This window comes from Oncorhynchus clarkii, chromosome 31 (assembly GCF_045791955.1).
Source record: "Oncorhynchus clarkii lewisi isolate Uvic-CL-2024 chromosome 31, UVic_Ocla_1.0, whole genome shotgun sequence".
NCBI lineage: Eukaryota > Metazoa > Chordata > Actinopteri > Salmoniformes > Salmonidae > Oncorhynchus > Oncorhynchus clarkii.
The window spans coordinates 32,449,292-32,472,288 of NC_092177.1; the positions used below are offsets into that span (position 1 = coordinate 32,449,292).

At 45.9% G+C, this 22,997-nt stretch overlaps 3 protein-coding genes across 8 annotated transcripts; 1 reads left to right on the forward strand and 2 right to left on the reverse strand.

The window, feature by feature from the left end:
- Positions 1-713: 713 nt before the first annotated feature.
- Positions 714-4,271, forward strand: LOC139390603 (thioredoxin-related transmembrane protein 2-B-like). Its single transcript, XM_071137833.1, has 8 exons — positions 714-959; positions 1,065-1,125; positions 1,679-1,792; positions 2,065-2,141; positions 2,659-2,765; positions 2,895-2,960; positions 3,132-3,261; positions 3,374-4,271. The coding sequence occupies exons 1-8, from the start codon at positions 771-773 to the stop codon at positions 3,524-3,526; spliced, it is 897 nt and encodes a 298-aa protein (XP_070993934.1). The 5' UTR covers positions 714-770; the 3' UTR covers positions 3,527-4,271.
- Positions 4,272-4,330: 59 nt separating this feature from the next.
- LOC139390602 (palmitoyltransferase ZDHHC5-B-like) lies at positions 4,331-14,788 on the reverse strand. 6 transcript variants are annotated; one of them, XR_011629527.1, is made up of 12 exons: positions 14,209-14,512; positions 11,477-12,816; positions 11,279-11,400; positions 11,045-11,202; positions 10,509-10,681; positions 9,666-9,768; positions 9,478-9,569; positions 9,127-9,259; positions 8,885-8,993; positions 8,668-8,774; positions 7,075-8,113; positions 4,331-6,636 (listed from the first exon to the last, which is right to left on the reverse strand). XR_011629527.1 is itself a non-coding variant. In XM_071137828.1 (12 exons), exons 2-12 carry the CDS (start codon positions 11,623-11,625, stop codon positions 6,531-6,533), a joined length of 2,202 nt encoding a protein of 733 aa, XP_070993929.1. In that variant the 5' UTR covers positions 11,626-12,816; positions 14,713-14,788; the 3' UTR covers positions 4,331-6,530. The 6 variants fall into 6 exon arrangements, 5 of the variants coding, with proteins under 5 accessions (XP_070993929.1, XP_070993928.1, XP_070993933.1 ...); XM_071137828.1 differs by lacking the exon at positions 14,209-14,512 and adding an exon at positions 14,713-14,788 and having other exon boundaries at positions 7,164-8,113; XM_071137827.1 differs by having other exon boundaries at positions 7,164-8,113.
- Positions 14,789-15,361: 573 nt separating this feature from the next.
- Positions 15,362-19,632, reverse strand: LOC139390718 (polyribonucleotide 5'-hydroxyl-kinase Clp1). The gene is made up of 6 exons (XM_071138038.1): positions 19,546-19,632; positions 17,516-17,793; positions 17,281-17,388; positions 17,056-17,175; positions 16,732-16,869; positions 15,362-16,583 (listed from the first exon to the last, which is right to left on the reverse strand). The coding sequence occupies exons 2-6, from the start codon at positions 17,789-17,791 to the stop codon at positions 15,888-15,890; spliced, it is 1,338 nt and encodes a 445-aa protein (XP_070994139.1). The 5' UTR covers positions 17,792-17,793; positions 19,546-19,632; the 3' UTR covers positions 15,362-15,887.
- Between the last annotated feature and the right edge of the window lie 3,365 nt (positions 19,633-22,997).

Sequence of the window (22,997 nt, forward strand, 5' to 3'; positions counted from 1 at the left end):
CCATTGTATAGCAGGGGCAGCCTAATCTTCATAACATCTGTTTTTGACAGCTAAACCAAAGCCAAAATGTACACCGACTCATTTATTCCATTCCATTTACAACTCATTGAATCTGGGCGGCGCGCAATTGGCCCTGCGTCGTCCGGGTTAGGCCGTCATTCTAAATGATTTGCCTAGTTAAATAAAATCTGGGCACCAATGCATCATGATTCTCGCTCTCTCGCTCACTCATGTAATGGAGCTTCTTCTAGCTTGTTCAGCTGATCCAGTTTGCACCGTAGCTCCCCCCCATCGATCAGTTTGTTGATGTCATCCTGTATAGGTGCCACACACGCACGTGTCAAAAGTCTAACAAAAGTCTACTTAAGCCAAAGGGATGGTGCCCAACCTGGAAAGTCATCAGTATATATTTTCTTAACTGCTTATGGATGTTATTTCCTGTTGAAATACTAGACTTATCCTGTACGTTATCTCGTGCACCTTTAGCAACTTTGTGTGTTGTTTCACCAACTTCCTCATTTTTTAAACGTTCTTTATGTTTTAGAGTACCCGCTAGAAACCACCGTCTAAGGAACGACAACAGGTACAAAAAAGGTTTTTGCTTTTCTGTCAGTGTCCGCATGCGCAGTCAAGTGTCATATGTCGCGCTCATTCACGTTGAGCAATCTTTGGTTGAGCTCTTGCTGCTTCAGCTGTCACCACTGAGGTATAATAAGAACGGCTGTCACTGTGCTCAACCCCCTTTCTTTCTCTTCTCATGCTGAGGGAACATGGGGTTGATCACCGGAGTTATTGCTTTCTTTTACCACTTACCTCAAATATACAAATGGCTATTCAAGCCTTATTACATCTTGTCTATATTGATGTCCTCCGCATTCCTCATACTTCGCAAGTGTCCGGGACTTTGCGAAAACCTCAACACAGAACGGGAGGACGGGAACCCATGCGACTTTGACTGGGTCAGTATCGGGTAGAGTTGCTCTTGCGCTAAATCTTGCGGGGTTTATTGTTACCGTAAATGTTGCAATACTTGCATGTAATATTATGGGGCCTATGTCTTACAGAGAGAAGTGGAGATTCTTATGTTTCTCAGTGCGATTGTCATGATGAAGAACAGAAGAGCCAGTAGGTGCAGAATGAAACACACACACACACACACACACACACACACACACACACACACACACACACACACACACACACACACACACACACACACACAGGTCTGGCCATGTAGCCGGGGTGAGCCCACTGTTGTCACTGAACATCTCTCATAGGTTTACAGTATAAACAGTAAACATCAGAACAAACACATACACTGTTATTTCAATTTTCCCAACAAACCCGGTCCCTCACATCTTGTAAACCATCTCCTGAGATTACAGCACTCCCAAGGTTCATCTGCTTGTTCATTGGCTCTTGACAATGTGTTTGTTTTGTAAACATGAGAATACAGTTGTGAGGGGGGGGGGGGGGGGGGGGTGTTAACTCCTCCTACCCCCCTTCCCTATCCTTGAGTCTTATTATTGTTCTCTCTACTCATCCCCCCAGTTTCTCCCTCCCCATCACTCTATTCATCCCCCCAGTCTCTCTTGCCCCTCTCTCGCTACTCATTCCCCCAGTCTCCCCCTCTCTCTGTTTCTCTGTCATGAACCCTAACCTTTCTCCTGTTCTCCAGTCACATTAGAGCAGCATGCAGGGAACCTGTTTATGTTCAGTAAGGTGGCCAACGTCATCCTCTTCTTCAGGCTGGACATCAGACTGGGCATCTTCTACTTCGCTCTGTGTATTGGTGAGCTGCTTGTCACACTGCCCTTCATGTCACTGCTCTCAGTCAGTTAATATGCATTATAACTAGTGACCAGAGGAAGTTGGTGCGCTCCTTGTTAAGACAAGACGATGCTTGCTTCAGGGATGGATTTGCACTTCGACTTTACTGGTCAAAACCAACCAGTCTGTCTGTGCTCTGTGAGTGAATTTGACAGCATGTGTTAGGAGTTAGGGTTAGTACCAAGTATATATTCTACAATGTCAATAATGTTTCTGTTTCCTTTCCTGTCCAAGCATTCGTCATGACCTGTAAACCGCCACTCTACATGGGCCCAGAGTACATCAAGTACTTCAGTGAAAAGACCATAGATGTAAGTGGGGTGATCCAAGACTTGAGACGTGACAGCCATGAGTGTGAAGACTCGACGCCATACTGTAGGCTGTTGAGTCTATGTAACGGATGTGAAATGGCTAGCTAGTTAGCGGTGTTCGCGCTAAATAGCGTTACAATCGGTGACGTCACTTGCTCTGAGACCTTGAAGTAGTAGTTCCCCTTGCTCTGTGGATGCTTCGAGGGTGACTGTTGTTGATGTGTGCAGAGGGTCCCTGGTTCGCGCCCGGGTATGGGCGAGGGGACGGTCTAAAGTTATACTGTTACATCTAGTTAACTGAGACTCTCATTACCATATTACTGACTGTGAGCATTAGATTTAGCTTATTTACAACAGGCTAAGTGTTGCTAATCCATGTTCTACTGCTCTAGTATCTGTGCTTGCCAGCCTAGTGACAATACTATTAGTAGGGAGACACCTGGCTGGAAACCAGACTACTGATACAGTGATTGTGATCTACTCAGGTAATCTGATCTGGTCTAATCCCATTGGACAGGAGGAGCTGAATCATGATACTCGCGTGACGTGGATCGTTGAGTTCTATGCTAACTGGTCTCCCGAGTGCCAGTCCTTCGCCCCCGTCTTTGCCGACCTTTCCCTCAAGTTAGTATTCTTCCTGTTTCCTCTTTCGCTTCACCCCTCCTCTACTCTTCCTCCAGTGAAACACATCTTTCTAATGTTGTTGTGTTAACTAAACATGGCTGTCGCTTGTTCTCTTCCTCCGTTATGCAGGTATAACTGTGCAGGACTGCGGTTTGGGAAGATAGACGCTGGCCGGTACGGAGAGGTGGCTCAGAGGTAAGACTTTCCCTCTCTGATGTTGGTAGTGTCTCTTACAAACTACATTTTCACCAGAATGCAAACAAAATGTAATTTATATTGACATTCAGTCTACAGTCTGTCTAGAAGTTAGATGAGAAGGGGCCTCCTATTTCTATAGTCTGACACTTTTTCTGCCCTTCTCTGCAGGTACAAGGTTAGCACCTCCCCTCTGGCCAAGCAGCTCCCCACATTGGTGCTTTTCCAGTCAGGGCGCGAGGTCATGAGACGTCCAATGGTGGACAATAAGTGTCGAGCAGTGTCCTGGACTTTCAGCGAGGTGTGTTGCGTGGGGATCACTAATCTGTGTGTGTATGCGCGCCTTACTTTTTGAAGTGTGTGAATGGCTTTGGGTCCCCACTCACACACCCGTTTGTCTCATCCTGTTCTAGGAGAACATCATCCGCGAGTTCAACCTGAACGAGCTCTTCGAGGCATCAAAGAAGATAAAGGGTCGTGGCGAGAACAGCCCCTTACCACCAGAGGGCAGCGAAGAGCCTCAACCTGAACCGGACACCCCAGCAGAGAGCAAGAAAGACCAGTAGCGACCAAGGGAGACTGCTAGTCATATAATCTGCCCTTGTCTGTTTTATCGCTGTTGTATTATCAGACTACTAGTATAAATTAATTCAAGACTTTGGGCAGAATGAGCCATCTAAAACGGAAACATCTAACCGTCCTAATTATTGATGCCTTAAGGTCCAATGCAGCAGTTCAATAGATTAAGATTATTCTGCGTAACAATGAAGTACCTAAATTGTGATCAATTTAAAACAAAATGGTTTTAAAAAAAGAAACAAATAGCAAAATTCTTGCTTGAGAAATGTCTAAGACTTTCTGGGAGTGGTTTGAGTGGGGAAGGGGAAAACTAGTTATTGGTAGAGGTTTGGAACTAATTTAGCACATGGTGATGTCACCATGGAAGGCCAAAACTCCCTCCCATCAAAACAGGCTGAAATTACAGTAATTATTTTCAAACAGCTCCTACACTAAAAGGGCATTGACATTATTTTCACAATATTATTCCAACCTCAGTGTGGAAATATATATAAAACACAGGAAAATCAAGTTGGATTGCACTGGGCCTTTAAATGATTGAAATGAAAATGCCTTACACTACCATCTCACTCATTCATCCATATTAGTTATTCTGTGACTTTCAGTCCACTTGTTTTTTCATGTCCTGCTGCTTTTTGGGTCACATTTTACAAGACCAAAGAATGAATTCAAACTGACTAGGCTATAATCTGTTCTGCCAAAAGTGAAATAAAACTGTTCAATGCTCTGAGACCCCTGTATGCTCTTGGCTGATCTTGGATTGAAGACAGACACGCTTTTCCGTCAGGTTGACCGTTTATTCTGAGAAGACACCTTAAACTCTTAAGGCCATTTTGGAAATGTCTTCTCCATGTTCATCAGAAATATTTGACACTCTCCATTCAGCACAACCCACAACAATAGCAGCATTCTTATTTACTCACGTATATTCTGTTGTTCAAAGCCCCCTTCCCCACCAGGAGAAAGTACAACTCTCTAACCCTGTATGTCTGACTGCTTGTACTCATATAAACCAGGTGTGCATTTGACAAAGATATTCTCACACACACCGGGAGTGCATTCAACACAACACACAAAATCACATGCACACCTACTGTACACGAGGGGGGGGTGCATACAAACACTGACTGTGGCCACACTGCTGTGTGATTGGATGATAGTTTGTGTACTTCAGAATTCCCTGAACAAAAACGTGCTAGCTTTGACATTCCAACTCTGTGGTGGGCTTGGATTAAACATACCACCTCCTCCTCTCAACCACGCACACTCCTGACACACAAACACATCTTTCTGTTTCTGACTGTGCCTTCCTAAACCTATTCATGGGCAAAATGTTAACTGTACCATAAAGATATTTTTTTTAAAACAACAGAAAGCAGATAAGGAAATAATGAGGCCAGACAGAATGTCAACAAAACCAATTCAAATATGAAATACAATGGTTGTAAGAATTACTTTAAAATATATTTTTTAAACGCTTTGTTTTACTACGAACGGTCTCAAGGCAAAAAACGATCAAAACAGTCCTCAATTTCAAACCAACCCCGACATCTGTCGCCTCCTAGACACATCATACATTACAAACAAAAAAATAATACCTATGTTTATATCACCCCCCCCCCCCCAGAATTTGATTTGTTGGAATCTTCCAATTATATTAGAATCTAAGGACAAGGCACTATGATAGGGATGTGGTCTCTGGGTAGAAGTTACACTTCTGGGAATAGATTTAGAACCAGCTTACACTCCCTTAGTGCCCTAACAATTAGTGTCAAAAGGCCTCAATATGTAGGGGCAACTTCCTCCAACTCCTGGATATAGAGATTGGTTTGGAATTGTGTTCAGAACAACTCAAAGGTTTTTCTGTCCGGTAAAATAAACATGACCCCTCACACTCTTAACATGTTTGGCTGACCATCCTTAAAGTTTTTCTAGCACTGATTGACAGAAAACATTTTGAACACCAAAATGACAGGCAAATCATTTAAAAGCTACGAAGAGAGAATTTGCATAATGTATCAATAATAAACATTTCTAGTGTACATTTCACAAAGAGGCGTGTACTGTATTTATGATTCGGAATAAACATTTTCTTTGTGGCTTTCAACATCCTCAGCCTCTTCAGCTGGCCGTCATATATACGATCACCAATCTCTTTGGATGAGAATTGCAGCGAGCTCTATGACTGGCTGATACAGCCATCAATCAAAACAAGCGATTAGTCTAACTCACATTCATAGTCATTCACAAACCCCAAAACGCTATCTCCAGCATCTGAACAATTGACCCAATAATTCTTAAAGATTCTTTAGGCATTTATATAAAAAACAATATAAAAAAAGCTTTATAAAACTCAATTTAAACTGTGTTTGCAGGGGTTGAGGCATCATCTCTGCAGTCTAAATATTCGCTGCAGACTAATTACATGGGTGATCCATTGTGATTGGTCCATCCATTTGAATGGGACAGGAAGTCTTGAACCACTGAGCGCCACAATTGGTCAACAGTCCATATGCGCCCTCTAAGGCTCCAAACTGATTGGTTCAAATGCCCTCCTTTCCAGGATTATATTTTATTGTATAAATTCTCCATGTCCTAACGTACCGAAATAAATAATCTTTGTATATATGCGTTAAAGAGTTTAGTACCCAGCTGTCATAACAACGTTCATGTTATACAGTCTATGGCTCACAGACTGCGGAGAGGTTGTCCCATTCCATTACTGGTCAACATTCAGAGTTTCACTTCAGTCGCCATTCGATCCAATACGAAAGAAAGATCGGCAGTGAAAAAATGACCAGTGGCATTATAAAGATACTAAGGTCATTGAAGTACCAGTGAGCCAAAGACCTCTGTTCCACTATCCACTCCATATTGACCAAGAGCAGAGGATAGTCCTTTCATTGTGTGCGTGCATGTGATTGAATAACCATCTCCAAGTCTCCTCAGAGTAAGAACATTCTATCTTCGGCTGGGGCGGATGTCTGTCACTCAAACCGATATCTCATAGGTGGTCCCTCCAACGCCAGTCACCTTCTTCACCCCGCCCACTGGTTTGGATGTGCTGTGATTGGCCGAGCCTGGGCGAGAGGTGGATCTGATTGTATAGGCGTTAGGAAAAGGGGAGGGGGTTAAGGATGTAGATAGGGGTGACAGAGGGAGGAGTGAGAAGAAGAGGTGAGTAGGTCCGATTCAAAAATAGACTAATAGAACAGGCCTTATGATAAGGTTACAAGAGTAGAAAGATCATTGAAAAGGAGGAAAAAGAGCCCAGAAATAGACAGTGAGAAAACAGTAGCATGCTATAACTGCTCATGCTAACAAACACAATCACTCCTGTTTCACACACCTAAACACATACTTGCATGCCTCTATATCAAGTAGACAGACTACAGATACAAACATCTATCCTATTACACAGTTATACCCGAGCATGGTTTTGATCAACTTTAAAAAGACAGACTCCTCATAGACAAACACACACACAATCCAGCAGAAACACACTGACATCAAGAGGAGGAAAAGGAAGACTCACACAGATCAGGGAGGAAGAGGGCTCATATAGATCAATCAGGGAGGAAGAGGATGAAGAGTAGCAGGCTCGTGGCTCAGATCTCTACTCACTGTGGAGCCTGGGTCACTCTGACTCCGCCCTCTCCCGACAAACTGCCTCCTCCCATTGGCCGAGCCTTGTGCTGGAGCCCTGCCTCCCCGGTGTAGGAGGGGGACTTCCTTAGGGAGGGGCCTCTGGGCGGGGGAGACACAGGGGGATCCGGGGAACAGGCATGCAGGGAGGAGGGGGAGGGCTGTTCAGAGACGGGAGGAAGGGGGCGAATGGAGGTGGCACGGAGGTGTGGGTGTCTGGAGTCCTGGTGGAGGAGGTGGTGCTGTGTCTCAGAGTGAGCAGCGTGTGGGGGATTCGGCGCGGGAGGGCTGAAGGCGCGGAGGTATGCCCTGTTGGGGGAGGAGAAAGAGGCAGAGCCCTGGAGCAGCTGGCCCTCTCTCTGCTGGGCCATCTGTGCTGAGAGGAAGGGTGAGGTGTACCCCTGCAAGGGCACGTCCCTGACCCCGGGGGGCGGCGAGGAGGTCATCGCCGGGGGAAACGTTGCAGGGGCGTGGGGCTTCTGTGGGGACAACTCGTGAGCGGCCGACTCAAACTCAGGGCTCTCGGACGGCGTCAGCAGGCTGTCGTAGGACAGGCTGCCGTTCTGAGGTGTCTGATTGGCCAGGCTCTTGTAGCTGGTGTCGGTGGTGCCCTCTGATTGGAGCGTGCCCAGAGTATTATGGTGTGTGTGGGCAGAGCGCATGCTGGAGGAGTGAGAACCACCGGTGGACAGGACCAGAGAGGAGGGGTAAGAAGTGTACGACCGCCCCCCTAGGGAGTACCCGGAGATACCCCCCGCAACCTCCCCACCCGTCCCACGGGACCCCCCGGGGCCTTCGCCCCTCTCCCCTCCACGTGCCGCCAAACCAATTACCGACCCCCCATCCAGGCTGCTGGGCTCAGACCGATAGCTGGCCTGGCGACTTGACTGGAGAATGGAGGGGGAGTCCAGACTGTCCCCACGAATCATCTGGAGAGCGAGAGATAAAGAGACAGAGAGAGGCAAGGAGAGCAGTAAGATGTAGTGAAGGTAGGAAGGTAGGGAGGGAGTGAGGGAGTGAGGGAGTGAGGGAGGGAGGGGAGGGAGGAAACATATGTTACAAAAGGGATTACTTTGAGGAGACATTCCTCAACAGAAGACAACAGACACTTCTACAGAGAGCCAGCAAGACGGAGGACTTCTGGGGAAATCACACGATCAAGACCACTAACATCAGCACCACAAGAACAAACACCTCAGAAGATACAGGCATTGGAAGTAGATGGAGTCACGAGCACAGACCTTTTCGACACACACAGAGAGATGACACTAACAGACTTACTCATCAACCGATGGCCACTGAGCGATCAATTCAAAGTAGAAGAGAGGGGGGTGGAGTCAAGCATAAAGGAAAGAAGGGACAGGACCCGAGAGGGGCCTGTCAGAAACCTCTGCTCGCCCCACCTGGATGCCCTCGGCTTAACCCTTCTACAGCTGATCCATCAACTGATTTGACCTTTTGTTGAACGTGTGTGTACGCGTACCTTGTTTGGGTGTGTCAGAGCTGTGTGGTTCCTCTGTGGGCTGCTATAGGCCGGCCGGTACTTGTACATAGAGGGAGTGGACGGACCTTCAGACAGCAAGCTGCTTTCTGAGGGGAAAAAAAATATGTCTATATATAAAAAACAGTGTTACAAACTAGACAGCACGTCCGTGTGGGATACTTGAGCGAGTGTGTGTGCGCGTGCGTTCACTGCTCACCCTCTGTGTCTGCGCGGGGCAGGCCAGGGTAGCGGACCTCCGGTTTGGGAGGAGGTGGAGGCTCTGCATCTGCTGACTGGCTCTCCATCTGCTCCAAACTGCTCTTAGACTGACAGGGACAGGAAAGGGACAAGACTGTTCATATGGCACAAATGAGAGCGAGCGCTGCATCTGTGAAAACCCCTGTATGTTAGATCTGTGTGTGTGTGTGTGTGTGTGTGTGTGTGTGTGTGTGTGTGTACCCGGCTGCTGTGGTGGTCGTTCTGGATGCCGTTGTCCAGGACTTTGACCTCTAGCTGCGCCTCGGAGAGAGGAGGACGGAGAAAGGGAGGCTGCACCTCCACTGTCTGCTTCCCCCGCCAACGCCCCACGTACCTGACAGACGGGAAAACACATGAACGACCCTAAACTTACCACTGAAACACAAACTTCATACTCCATTACACACACACATATATATTGTTAGATATTTTACTTAGTTAACAACCGTAACTCTTAAGCTACACCGAGTTGTCCCCCCTGAGGGTCTTGTTCAACCAGAAGCTGCAACAGCAGAGGAAAACAGGAGGAATGAAGGAGAGATGGTCACTAACCTGGGAGCCTGAGAGCTACAGAGCACGTGCGAGACATTCCTAAGACAGCCATTGGTGAAAGGGTTAACTCCACCCCTAAACTTCCCTGTAACCTGAGAGAGCGAGAGACACAGAGAGAGAATCCATTTTTAGATAATCTGGATCATGTTGGCCCTCTCAGAGGAGCACACCCAGATAGACAGACATACCTGCTCGTTAGTGGTCCTACCCCGAGCTACCAGTACCATGTGGAAACCAGTAAGACCTGCTACTGGGATGAAGAAGAGACCAGCGGTACACATCGTAGCCATACTGGGAACACACAGTCAAGGACACAAACTAAATCAGCGCAACAACAAGACTGTGTGTGGGTCTATGGTCGTGTCTACACTTGACACTTAAATGTGACTTCTGCTATCAGAATAGGAAGATCGCATTGAAAAGACGGGTTTAGACGCACAAAAGTGGCTTTGTGGTCTGATTGTGTTCAGATCTGTCTGACCACTTCAGGAGCTGGTCAGAGATGCATTATGTGTAGATTTCTCCTCAGTCTGGACACAATCAGGCTACCGAAAGCATATAGAGTCAGCGCTCCTCCCACAAGTCTCCACAAAAATTGTGTTTTGGGAACGAGAGGCACCTTTTCATTATAACGTTGGGGGAAATACGTTCCTAGCGTGTGAGGAACGTGTTTGCTGGACTCCTAAACGCTAACCAGCTAGCTAACTAAAAAAATATATATATTTTTGTTTGGCTAAAGTTATGCTGACCTATTTTCAATCCCTTTAGCGTTGCTTGCTAGCTAACAGAGGTTAGCCGGCTAGTTAGCTACAGTAGAAAGCTACTGCCATCGGTTGCTGTATCATATTTAGCCTATTCCACCGTTTGTAGAATGGATACTGCCATTTGAATATAGTGCGGGAAAAGGGAATCCGGACACACTGTGGACACATTTAAATGTAGGTGTCGATGCATGACGAGATCAGAACTCCATGATCAGAACACTAAAGCTACATGAACCTGTCAGGTCTAGACACGGCCTATAAGGATACGTGACAGAGGAGTGAACACTGTCCAGCTGGTGCTGGTGCTGGAGGATGTACAGCAGGCCGAAGCCAAACACACCCATGATGTGGATCGTCAGGGACAACAGGAACAGGAAGAAGTGACGGTAGTTCCTGCGCCCGATACAGTTGTTCACCCACGGGCAGTGGTGGTCAAAGTCCTGCCAGGTCACACACACACACACACATGTCAAACGGTCACAAAAGGGTCAAGAAATAAGACAAAAAATACCAATCAAATAACTGATGTTTTGCTGATATTTCTACGGCTGCCTCTGACAACTTGTTACGACACAGTTATCACCTGTCATACCGCCTGTAATGTTAGCAAGGTGGCAGTCTGGAGTAGTGTGTGTGTGTGTTTACCTCCACACAGTTGTCACCGGTCATACCGCCTGTAATGTTAGCAAGGTGGCAGTCTGGAGTAGTGTGTGTGTGTGTTTACCTCCACACAGTTGTCACCGGTCATACCGCCTGTAATGTTAGCAAGGTGGCAGTCTGGAATAGTGTGTGTGTGTGTTTACCTCCACACAGTTGTCACACACAGAGCAGTGTGAGCAGCGGGGCGGTCTGTAGAAACGGCAGCTGGAGCACCACTTCATCCGGACCTGAATGCCCTTAACTTCCACCGTTTTATAGAGCGGAGCGCGGAAATCATCCTCTTTATCCTCATCCTCTTCCGCTGTGAACACACACACACTGAAACACTTTCTTTACACCTTATTAAGACAGGCATCTCTAACACACACTCTGCTTACCTCTGGGAAAGACCCCTGGGTCCATAAAGGTGGCCATGCAGAAGTTGGCGAGGGTGAAGAGGAAGACCACAGCGTTATAGATGGGAATGACGGAGGAGACATGCTCTGACAACCACGGACACCTGGAGGGAGAGGGATGGGGTGAGAGACAGAATTTTTATATGGAATTCAGTGTGTGTGTGAGTGAGTGTCACTCACGTGAAGCAGAAGAAGAGCGTGGTGGAGCCGACCAGGAAAGTGGTTGCCGCGGAGACGGGAACGAAGCGACTGGGTCGGAACGGGCAGGGAGGAGAGGCGGCGGGGCCACCCACCTCCCCACCTAGTCCCCCACTACTGAACCCCGGCATCAGAGGGAGGGAGAGAGGAGGAGGGAGCGAGGTAGAAGAGGTATATCTAAAGAGAAGGATGTTGGAAAGGTCAGAGGGAAGACCTCAGTGTCCGTATGGGATAAGGGGGCATGATGGTAGATGGGAAGGGTCTTAGGTAGTAGAAATAGTATTATTAAAGAAAGCAGCCATTTGGGAGAAACATCTTAAAGTAGCCAGATATTTGCACTTTGGCCACAAAAACCACTTAAACTTAAATACTTATTTTATAGTAAAGTCTACACCTTTGTTTGCATATGTGTAGATCTTTGCAGGTATATCTACAGCTAGCTAGATAGCTATACATTTCATATATTTTGAAAACAAAACTATACAATATCATACAAAAATAATTGCAACTTTTTAAAAAATATTTCTGTGTGGCTTTCATGTAACCTTATTTGGTGCAACAGTATACATAAATCAACCAAATCGTTCCTGTCTACTGCAACAAAGACCCACAAGGGCACACACAATTAACTGCTTTTACAAATACTTCCTGACCTGGTGAGACAACAAACCAACCCTAACCCTCCACAGGGATCAAAATCTACATCTATCACTACTATTTACAAACTCTCTTGTAAGGGGCAGAAATTAGGAGGTTGTAGCAGGACTGCCTGTAAAACAACAGAACAGGGAGAGCAGTGACCATCCACTGAACTCTGGTCTTGTACAAGGTGTATCTAGGCACTGAGTGTGTGTGTGTGAGACAATGTGATTGGGTGAGACAGAAAAGTGTGACAGAATGCTTGCAAAGGGGATAGTTCCAGGGTCTATATTCTGGGGAGGCAGCCGTTGGGACAAAAAAATTAAATAAAAAATGTAAAGCTGCCCAGTAAAAATCCAAGCCCGCATGCAGCTTTAAAAAAAGCCTGTATACAAAAACTCTCAAATGTTGTATACACTATTCAGTGCTCTGTCCGTCTAAGAGAGCGTTCATATCCACAGGTGAGATCAGTCTTGTCTGATCAACTTGGTCAATTAGCTGTTTTTTTAGCCGTTTGTTTTAGTCTTTGTAACAGTGCAGGTTAAACCCATCCCATCTCTGAAACCACCGTAGACACGCCTCCTTTCCCATGATGCCAAGCAGAAAGAGGAAGCCACTCAGACAACTGCAGGTCGTCTCAGTCCAGTGTTCTAGCACACGGTTGTTGTCTATGACAGCACCTCCTGAAACACAGGGAAACAGAGGGGATGTTACACAACTACTAGATTACATCAATAGCATTAACCAACACCACAAGCTTCAACCATTAGTAATTACACACACAAAACCACAAACACGAATACAGCCAAGAACAACATATTGTTGCAAGGTGTGACAATAACGTGTTCTTTACATAGCTAGTTGTTGCATGCCACAGAAGTGTGTGTACCTCTAGGGAGTGGCAGGTCGTGTGTTGAAACCTGACAATTATGTCAACTGTACTCCATCTTCATTTCCCAGTAGTGACTAACGAGGTCAAAACGGGTATTTAAAAGCGTTTCTCGCGCTCTCTCTCTCACACGTATTCATAAATATACAACAGCACACTCATCCACACAGATCTCATGTAACACCTGCGGGATAAGTCCTGTTCCGTTAGAACACTGAAAACGGTTCTAAGGCAATGGTGGAACCTGAGCATTAGAACACACCTCTACTACAACCTTCAACAACCTAGCTAGCTACTCTACACACCCCCATCTATGGCAGAGGCGCACAAAAGTACATACCGGTACAATCAACAACACCTGACATACAAAATATTCTGTAGATAATATGTTTAAAGCAAACACTGCATATCTTATTAGCACTAAAACAACCCTAAGCCTTCTCTACGCGGACCGTATCTGTATCTGAAAACAGGCTGCTGAATGTTGGAGGTCGTGTGACCTACTGTTAGCAGACGACTAATCATCTCCATGCAGCACACACATCAAATCCCCCTGATTTAAACGGCTGTTAATCCTGAAATATCCCTGTTCAGCAGAGTAACATTACCCTGCCTTTGCCCCTGTCACGTTAGCTTCCAAACATTATGTCTGTTAGTGAGGAGTCTGACAGCCAGCACTTCACTTATATCAAGTCTGCTAACTCAAACTATAAAGTGTCCGATTGCATGCTCCATCGTCGATGCTAAACACAGCCTGTCAGCTAATCATGTTCTTACAGGAGATGCTAGGTATGTAGCTAGTTAGCTGGCTACATAGGCATTGTAATTGTGTCCCAATGAATCTGTACATGTACGTTTATTTTACGCCTGCTGCGATGGGTTAGTGTACATGTGACAAAATTAAAAGACAAGGGGATAATTACTACGCATTTTGAGAACTGTTGGGACTCGAAAGTTAAGTGAAACTGTAACCCCCAGTATAAAAAAAGTGACCTAGCCTAACGTTCGTTACTCCTTAATCCAAGGACCATTTAAATGTTAAGGCGAATTGGCTCTGGAAGCCAAAACAGCCAAATACTCCATCTAAACGTGAATCGATTCTCAATTGGGGTACGTTTCTAGAAACACAAAACCCTCTACTTTCATATCACATTAAAACAATTTCACAAATGCAAAATGCACTTACTGTACCGGGTTAACAGTTGCAGCGGACAGTATTTTTCAGTGACATGTTTGTGGCGTTTGTCTTCCGTTTACACAGGTGTTCGGATTCGCAGATAACGTTAGCTGTCTGCGTAAACAAACACTAACATGGAAATATGGCCGTATGGGAACCCAAACGCTATGAAGTTGTGTAACAATTTAACCTTTTGTTTGAAAAATATTACTATTTGATGTTAAAATATAAGGTCATTATGCTTCCAAAATCGTACCGCAAGCGAATCGTTTTCATGTTCAGACCGAGTGTCGTTAAAAATACTCCCCCGCACAGAAGACGCCTTCGTCCAATGACTCGTTATGTATAATGGAACATATAGTCCTGATCAAGGAATACATGTTAGCTGACTAGCTAGCCAAACCAGGGCAAGTTTGTCGCGACGACCTGTGTTTGATCACCGCTTGAGACAGAACTATAAACAATCAGTTACTTAAATATTGGGGAAAGCAGTTCACCAAAAACAGGGCATACCTGACATCCAGGGCTGATGTTTTCAAGTTCTTAATATTTGGGTGAGTTTCGAGTCCCGAGGCTAGTTAGCTACTAGCTAGGCCAGGGGAGGGGGGGGGGGGGTTATTTTACACTGGCCCGTGTTGAACCAGGCACAAACCCATCACGGCATCCGGAGGAGCGCCCTTCTCCAATCGAACAGTAATCGTGCAACGTCCAGAAACATTATTTTCCATAAAATAAAGGTTTCAATTTAACTAGTTTTAATTTCGGAAGAAAGATTTAACAATCACTTTTGCATGAGAAACAGAATCCTAATAATTACATTCCTTTTATTTTGAGCCGACCCCCGTTGGACAGAGCGGGGCACCTGGCGCCAGGTCGGTTCCAAATCGAATTGCAATCAACTTTCAGCCGGTGCAAAACACACCTGCGCCCGGGCGAGATTAATCGAACCCACTCAATGTTCGCACGCCGGAACTCGCTCCTTTAGGTGGGACGTTTGTCCAATCAGTGATTGAGATTAGCGTCATTCCCACAAATCTCTTGGCCTTCGCGGGTGAGTCGGTATGCCTATGAGGGACAACATTTGAAAGCTTTCAACATGCCAGAGGTCGCTCAGGATAGTGGTCTGTTATCTAAAGCAGGTTAAAGAGTCATATCTAAAACATTGCTGGAAATGGCACATTTTATTTAAAAATGTATTTTCACAATAAAAACAATCATACCAAACAGTCTTGTGGGGGAAAACAACTTGAGAGACCAGTTTCTGTACATTGGAATTAACAAGTTGAATGAAAAAATATTTACAGCCGTTTTCCCTCCTCCCTCAACTCCATTCCTCTCCACCCAACACTAAACCCCTCCCTCCTCTATTCAACACTCTCCACCCAACACTTGGGCGGTCTTTCATCTCTCCCTTATCAGTTGAGTGTGAAGCCAAATATTGACAGAACAGATACCACTCTCCTAGTCTAGGTACCACTCTGTTAAGCTATCCTTCCAACCCTTGTCATATGCCAAAGATAGATTTTTGGTACAAGGAGTGTAAATGTTAGCTAAACAGAGCAAGCAGGCTACTGCTCTGCTGCCCCAAACTCTGTGCTACTGAAAATAAACTCCTTGACAAGAGCCATCAGATTTCAGACATACTGCATCTCTCGCTCTTCCTCTGCCGTTTTCACCTCTCTCCTCCTCTATTTGAGGTCGATAAAGCGAATGTCCATGATGAGCAGTGTGTGTCTGGGGAGGGGTCTTGGGGCGGGCGAGAGCACAGTCATCACCTGTGCCTGTGTGTCCACGTTAGTCACCACAATGAACCCACACACCGGGCTCTCCAGCAAGCCCCTGCGCACCCCCCCAGCCACCTCCTCCCCCTCATCGGCACAGCTTACGCTCAGTACGTGGTGCGTGAGATCGCGACCTGGGGTCACAGGGACAAGCTTCAGCTGGGTATCGTCCTGCGACATCCCCAGAGGAAGGCACGAATCGGGGATGGATGGCGCTCCGATCTTGTAGATGCGCACGTCAGAAAAGCGCACGTCGAAGGCGTGAGGGTAGAACGAGACACCGCGGAAACCGTAGAAGTACTCCCGGATCTTGTCGTCCCGAGCCTCGCGCCGGCAGTCTTTGGAGCGCTCCACGACCCCTCCGGATTTGGGTAACAGCACGACTCGGACGAAATGCGGCAGGTCCCGCTTCAGCTCGTTGTAGAGCCTCTCCTGGTCCAGCACCAGAACCACATCCACCTCGAAGGCTGAGGCGCAGTGGACCAGGGCCTGGTAGCCAGAACCCTTTACCCATCCACAGGTGTTGATGATGCAGCCGCCCACACTGGCTTTCCTGTTCACCTCACAGCGCTGGGAAAACACCTCAGCCAGACATGATGTCAACTAGGAGAGAGGGAGAGAGAAAGAGAGAAATGGATGGGGAAGAAAGAGCGAGAAAGATTACATACACCAGGGGGAAAAAGTCCATTACTAAGTTCTGGGTTCATATAACCTAATGCCATAACCAGAGGTGATCGGTGTCATCTTTCACCTTGTTGTAGAGTTTGATGTTGGTTCCTGGTGTGGTGGAGCCAAAGTGGTAGACCAGCGGAGCCTGTACTGAGTACCCCTCCTCCACGTCAGCGGGACGCTCAATACACAGCGCTGACATTGTGCCCGGGACTGACACCTGACAGGAAAGCATCACGTCATCAACAGCACTATCCAGACACAGCCAGTGAACACCATCACAGAAACATGATTAATTTCAATATTACATGCAATTATCCTTATTAGCAGTGCTAGTAGAGGGGACCAGTAGCAAAGAGGCGATATGCACGCCTCCATCCACAGAGACAACGTATTCATGTCTCACCCCACTCTGGCCCACGTCAAGCTCCACCAGTGTAGGCCTCCTGCCCAGTCTGACAGCGTAGCTCAGCAACAGCCTGCACACCGTCGACTTCCCCACGTCTGTAGGCCCCACCACCATCACCTGGGGGACAACATTGAAGCAACGTTTACACAACAAGCGAGCATACACACACTGACCAAGGGCCACTTCTCACAAACAGACACACACACACAGCCGAACACTGACCCGTGGGCCCCTTTCGTTGTCTCTCTCCGCCTGTCGTCTCATCTGTTCCAGTGCGGCGTGGGTGTTCAGGTAGAGCAGCATGGGTGTGTCCTTTGATACGTACGCCACCTAGAAGAGAGCGAGATCAACATATTTCTGAATCCTTCACTCCTAGCAGTGGCAGATACCAAGGCAGACGTTTCAGCCATGCACATATCCCCCTCCATTCATCGGTTACTCCTCCACAGCCTCTCACCTCTGTCTTCCCTGAGAGAGAAACACTGCAGCCCTGCCAGGTGAACACAGCGATCTTGGAGCCCGGTGGGAACGTGTACTTCTTGTTGCGGTTGAGCTCCGAACCAAAGACTTCAGCCAATCCCGTGAGCAGCTCCAGCTGCACCTTCTCCCCAGCCTCCACCTCGAACCGCAGCTCTGTCTCTTTCTCCAGGTCGAACCTCGTCCCCCCCCCACCAGCACCCGCCCCAGCCCCCGCAGCCTCCTCACCAGTCTTCTCTGGGCCCTCAGTCGCCATGGCTGTACAGAGACAAAGTTTCGATTTAGCCTCAACAACACTGATACTTCACCGACATGGCTGCTTCATCTCTGCCATGTGATAAGTTAAATTCAGTTGAATTGAAGCAACAGCCACTAGTATGCACGGTCCAATAGTATCCACATCACTTTCATGTGCATATCTGGTGGCACATGAAAGTTAGCCGCATCCCCCTACCAACCCTCACTCACCTGCTTCTCCCTGGCCGCTCTTCCTGCACATCTATCCCTCCATCAGTTATCTAAATATAATTTAGCCTTAACGGCAAGCGGGGCTGCAGACCCTGATGAGTCTTGTGTTGTTATATTTGTTACAGTGGAGCAGAGTGAGCAAAGTTGATCCATTGTATCATTTCATCACGTGTTATAAGTACACTGTCGTGCAACCTCTGTGCCAGAGAGGGGAAATTGAGCATAGCTTCACCACAGGCATGCTTGCAGCAGAGAAGACGGCTTGTCGCTAGCCTAAACATTTTTTATTTATTTTTTAAATATACCCATATTACCAGAGATACCTTTTCTCTCTATCGGGAATCACACTCATTTGATGTAATTTCACAAACCATGTCACGGTCTGCTAATTATTGGTTTGATAACAATGTTGTCCAGTCATGTTATTGTCCAGTCATGATATTTAACTCAGCGAGTCTTATGAACAAATTCTTATTTACAATGACGACCTACCACGACCAAGACCAAACACAGCCGGTTGTGATACCTGGAATCGAACCAGGGTCTGTAGTGACACCTCTAGCACTGAGATGCAGTACCTTAGACGGCTTCGCCACTGAATGGCAGAGGAAGAAAGAAAAAGGGCATGCTACTCATGAAATGTGCTTCAAAGATTAATATAGGCCTAATGGAAACCTAAGCTAAATAAAAAAATGTATTTTTGGTGCTCCTTAATTTGTTTGACGCCTAACGTTTGAAAGTTGTGAGCAGTGTGTTTGTGGTAGAGAGGGAGGGAGATGTGTGTGTTAACTGAAGAGTAAAGGTTTTATGCAGTGTTTTCCCTTACTGCCACAATGACACGCAGATCATTATGCATGTAAAGTTATATTCCTTCCTTCCATTCCTCCAGCCAAATCACAGGTAGGCCTATACAAATATGAGCAAATCAGCCATTCTGTTCAGTATTCTATAATACACTGAACAGTGTAAAGTTAAATTCAACGTGTTGTACTGAGTAGAAGGGCGACTTTCAATGACAGGTTTCTGCGTAACACATAAGCAGAACATCTGAAACCGGAACAAACGTCCGGGGACGGGGCGAACAGGACAATAGGCCACTGACATCTCCTCCCCATCGTTAGTAAAAATGTGGCATGGCATCGCATCGTTAGTAAAAACGTGGTATCGTGACAACACTACAAGTCTCTCGTACAGGCCAAAGCAGAACAGTAACGAGTGCCAATTAATTACAACACGTAGCATAAATTACATGTTGAGAAGCTACAAATACGTTGATCAAGAGGGGTGTTTCTTTCTACCTTTATATATGAACAACTTTTAACGGATAGGTACAAAAAAGTGAGCGTATAAAGTCCAATATCATGCGAAAAGTAAATAACAATGCTAGCTAATGTTAGCATGTAGGCCAGCTATCCGGTAATGCCTGGCTAGAACCGTACCAGCGCAAACCTGCTTGAATGCATAGAACTGAGATTTTATATATTTATATCCTTTTTTTTTTTAGATAATCGTTTGTGCCAACATACTACATTTGCTACTTACAGGATAAGTGATTGGTCCTAAATTCGTTTTCAAAGCGTCCTCCACCTCACCGGAAGACCACCATAGAACGATAGTCCGACAGACGTCATTCTTCTTAGAACCAATCAGCGTCTGTGATTGTGTAGCTCGTTGACGCGTTTAAAAAAAGTATGAAATCCGGTTGATTTAATTTGCGGTGCTTTTTTTGAAGCACAAAAGCCTATGCTTGCACACATTCCATACTTTTCGAAGCAAAGACAGAAGAACAGTATACAAACAAAGCAGCTTTATTCTCCATAGATAAAAAAAAAAATATATATATATATATATATATTAAAAAACATTAGATAAGACATCTCACATTGGAAATTGATGAGTGGATAATCAGCAATAGCAGCAAATTTACTGAACAAAAATATAAACGCAACATGTAAAGTGTCTGTCCCACGTTTCATCAGCTGCACAAAAAGCTTATTTCTCTCGAAATTTGTGCACAAATTTGTATACATCCCTGTTAGTGAGCATTTCTCCTTTGCCAAGATAATCCATCCACCTGACAGGTGTGGCATATCAAGAAGCTGATTAAACAGTATGATCATTACACAGGTGCATCTTGTGCTGGGGACAATAAAAGTCAGCTCTAAAATGTGCAATTTTGTCACGCAACACAATGCCACAGATGTCTCACGGTTTGAGGGAGTGTGCAATTGGCATGCAGACTGGAGGACTGTCCACTGGAGCTGTTGCCAGATAATTTAATGTATATTTCTCTACCATAAGCTGCCTCCGTTTTAGATCATTTGGAAGTACGTCCAACCGGCCTCACAATCGCAGACCATGTGTAACCGCGCCAGCCCGGGACCTCCACATCCGGCTTCTTCATGGTCTGAGACCAGCCACCCGGACGGCTGATAACTGTGGGTTTGAACAACCAAATAATTTCTGCATAAACTGTTAGAACGTTTCAGAGACGCTCACCTGAGTGCTCGTCTGCATCTTAACTGACTTCAGTGGGCAAATGCTCACCTTTGATAGCCACTGTCATGCTGGGGACGTATGCTCTTCACGGATGAATCCTGGTTTCAACTGTACCGGGCAGATGCCAGACAGTGTGTATGGCCTCATGTGGCCAATTGGTTTGCTGACATCAACGTCGTGAACAGAGTGCCCCATGGTGGGGTTATGGTATGGGCAGACAACAAACACAATTGCATTTTATCAATGGCAGTTTGAATACACAGAGACACCGTGATGAGATCCTGAGGCCCATTGTTGTACCATACATTCGCCACCTATCCTCATGTTTTAGCATGATAATGCACGGCCCCATGTCGCAAGGATCTGTACACAATTCCTGGAAGCTGAAAAGGTCCCAGTTCTTCCATGGCCTGCATACTCACCAGACATGTCACCCATTGAGCATGTGTGGTATGCTCTGGATCGATATGTATGACAGCGAGTTCCAGTTCCCACCATTGTCTAGCAACTTCAGATAGCAATTGAAGAGGAGTGGGACAACATTCCACAGGTCACAATCAACAAGCTGATCAACTCTATGCGAAGTCAATGTGTTACGCTCAATGAGGCAAATAGTGGTCACCAGATACTGATTGGTTTATTGATCCATGGTATCTGCAGTGCTTGACTAGGGCAGGAGCTCACCGGAGCTGAGTACCGGCACCTAATACTGCTTGAGCTCCTGTTTGTCTTACAGAATATTAGCTAAAAGTATTGTGGAGCTCCTATACCTTGATATAAACAGTACCGGCACCCAAAATGAGTACCAGCACATATTTCAGTCCAAGTCAAGCACTGGGTATCTGTGACCAACATATGCATGTCTGTTCGATCCATAAATGAGGGCCTAATGAAGTTATTTAATTTGGCTGATTTCCTTATGAACTGTAACTCAGTAAAATCTTTGAAACTGTTGCATGTTGCGTTTATATTTTTGTTCAGTGTATATTGGTACCCAGTGTTTCCCAAACTGTGAAGCAGTAACCCTCCTGGGTAAACAAGCCAGCTCCTCATGCATCAAGCCCCATTTTGTCACATAGTGGTCATCATTATGGACAGACATGATTTTTGAAGGGGATACTCAGGGAGCTGCTAGGGTTTTACTTGGAGTACACTGACAGTATATTGAAAATATTTTGGGTACCACAGTTGTACAGTAACCTAATAGAGGAAATGTGTTGCACTGCAAAGAGACACCGCTAGAAGTCATCGGTGTCCTTGCCAGAGGAGCTTGTCGCTTGGGTCATCAGAAGAAGAACAAGGATAAAGAAGAAACTGACAGACGGTTTTCAAAAATGATTTTGGATCAGTGGATCATACTCATAATAGTTGAGTTAGGTAAAGCCATCTACTGTAAGTGTCAGGGCTCAGTCCGAAATACAGAATTTCACTGGGTATTCATTCTTCAGTGCCTCCTCCAGGGCTGCAACCACAATTGCAGGTTCAGGGAACTTCCGCCTGGCAGTTGGGCCTAGCTTTATGCCCATCCAGAGGCACACCGCCACAGGAAGGAAAGATGGATAGTACAAGAAAAAGGACAGCTTCTGGGTGCCGCAGTGAATCCAAAGATGCCAAAGATAAACAATATGGTCCGTATTTCCAGACACCGAATCGTGCACTAAAAAGCACTTTCAATGACGAGTCTGTGTCCAGTAAACAGGCCCTATGACATGGAAGTAATCACCTTTCCCTCCCTCCACAAAAGTGTGACCTCCAGGCTTTTCTTGCAGGGTTTCTGGGGGTTCAGAACCACAATGAGGATTGGACGGGCGGCCAGGAGGGCGTCTCGCACCCCCCTCAGCACACGTATTAGCTCTTACTGCAGAACGACAGAACAGTCACAACTCACTATCACACATTTTCATTTTCAGTGGCAATTTGTCTACGACTTTTAAGTGTTCTGTTCTTTTCCTGTACACTGAGATTATCCAGATGGTACAGATGAGCTATTGGTGATGGGAATACATTGATGTGGTTATGGGAAATTGACTCAATGTATTTACCTAAATTGATGTGGTTATGGGAAATTGACTCAATGTATTTACCTAAATTGATGTGGTTATGGGAAATTGACTCAATGTATTTACCTAAATTGATGTGTGGTCCCAAAAGTGGTAATATTCTTTAGGGGGGTGGCTGTGGGTATTTCAGTACTCAATGACCCCCCCTCTCCCTCTGTTGTCCAAGTCCTCCTCTTTTCTCCCTCTTCCACAGTCTCCTCCTGTCCCCCCTTGTTGCTTCCCATCCAAAACACATACAAAAAAGCTGCACCAACAGCAGTCAATCTGTTACTGAACTTTACAGCTGCACTGTTCAAGTATTTTTTCTGTTAAATGTTCAGTGGACATTTCAAAGTAGTCCTTGCGCATAGAATAGTTTAACTTTGACATATTTTAAAGTGAAAAATGAAAGTCTCAGCATCACTCTGTTATGGTGTAATTGCCTGACTAAATATC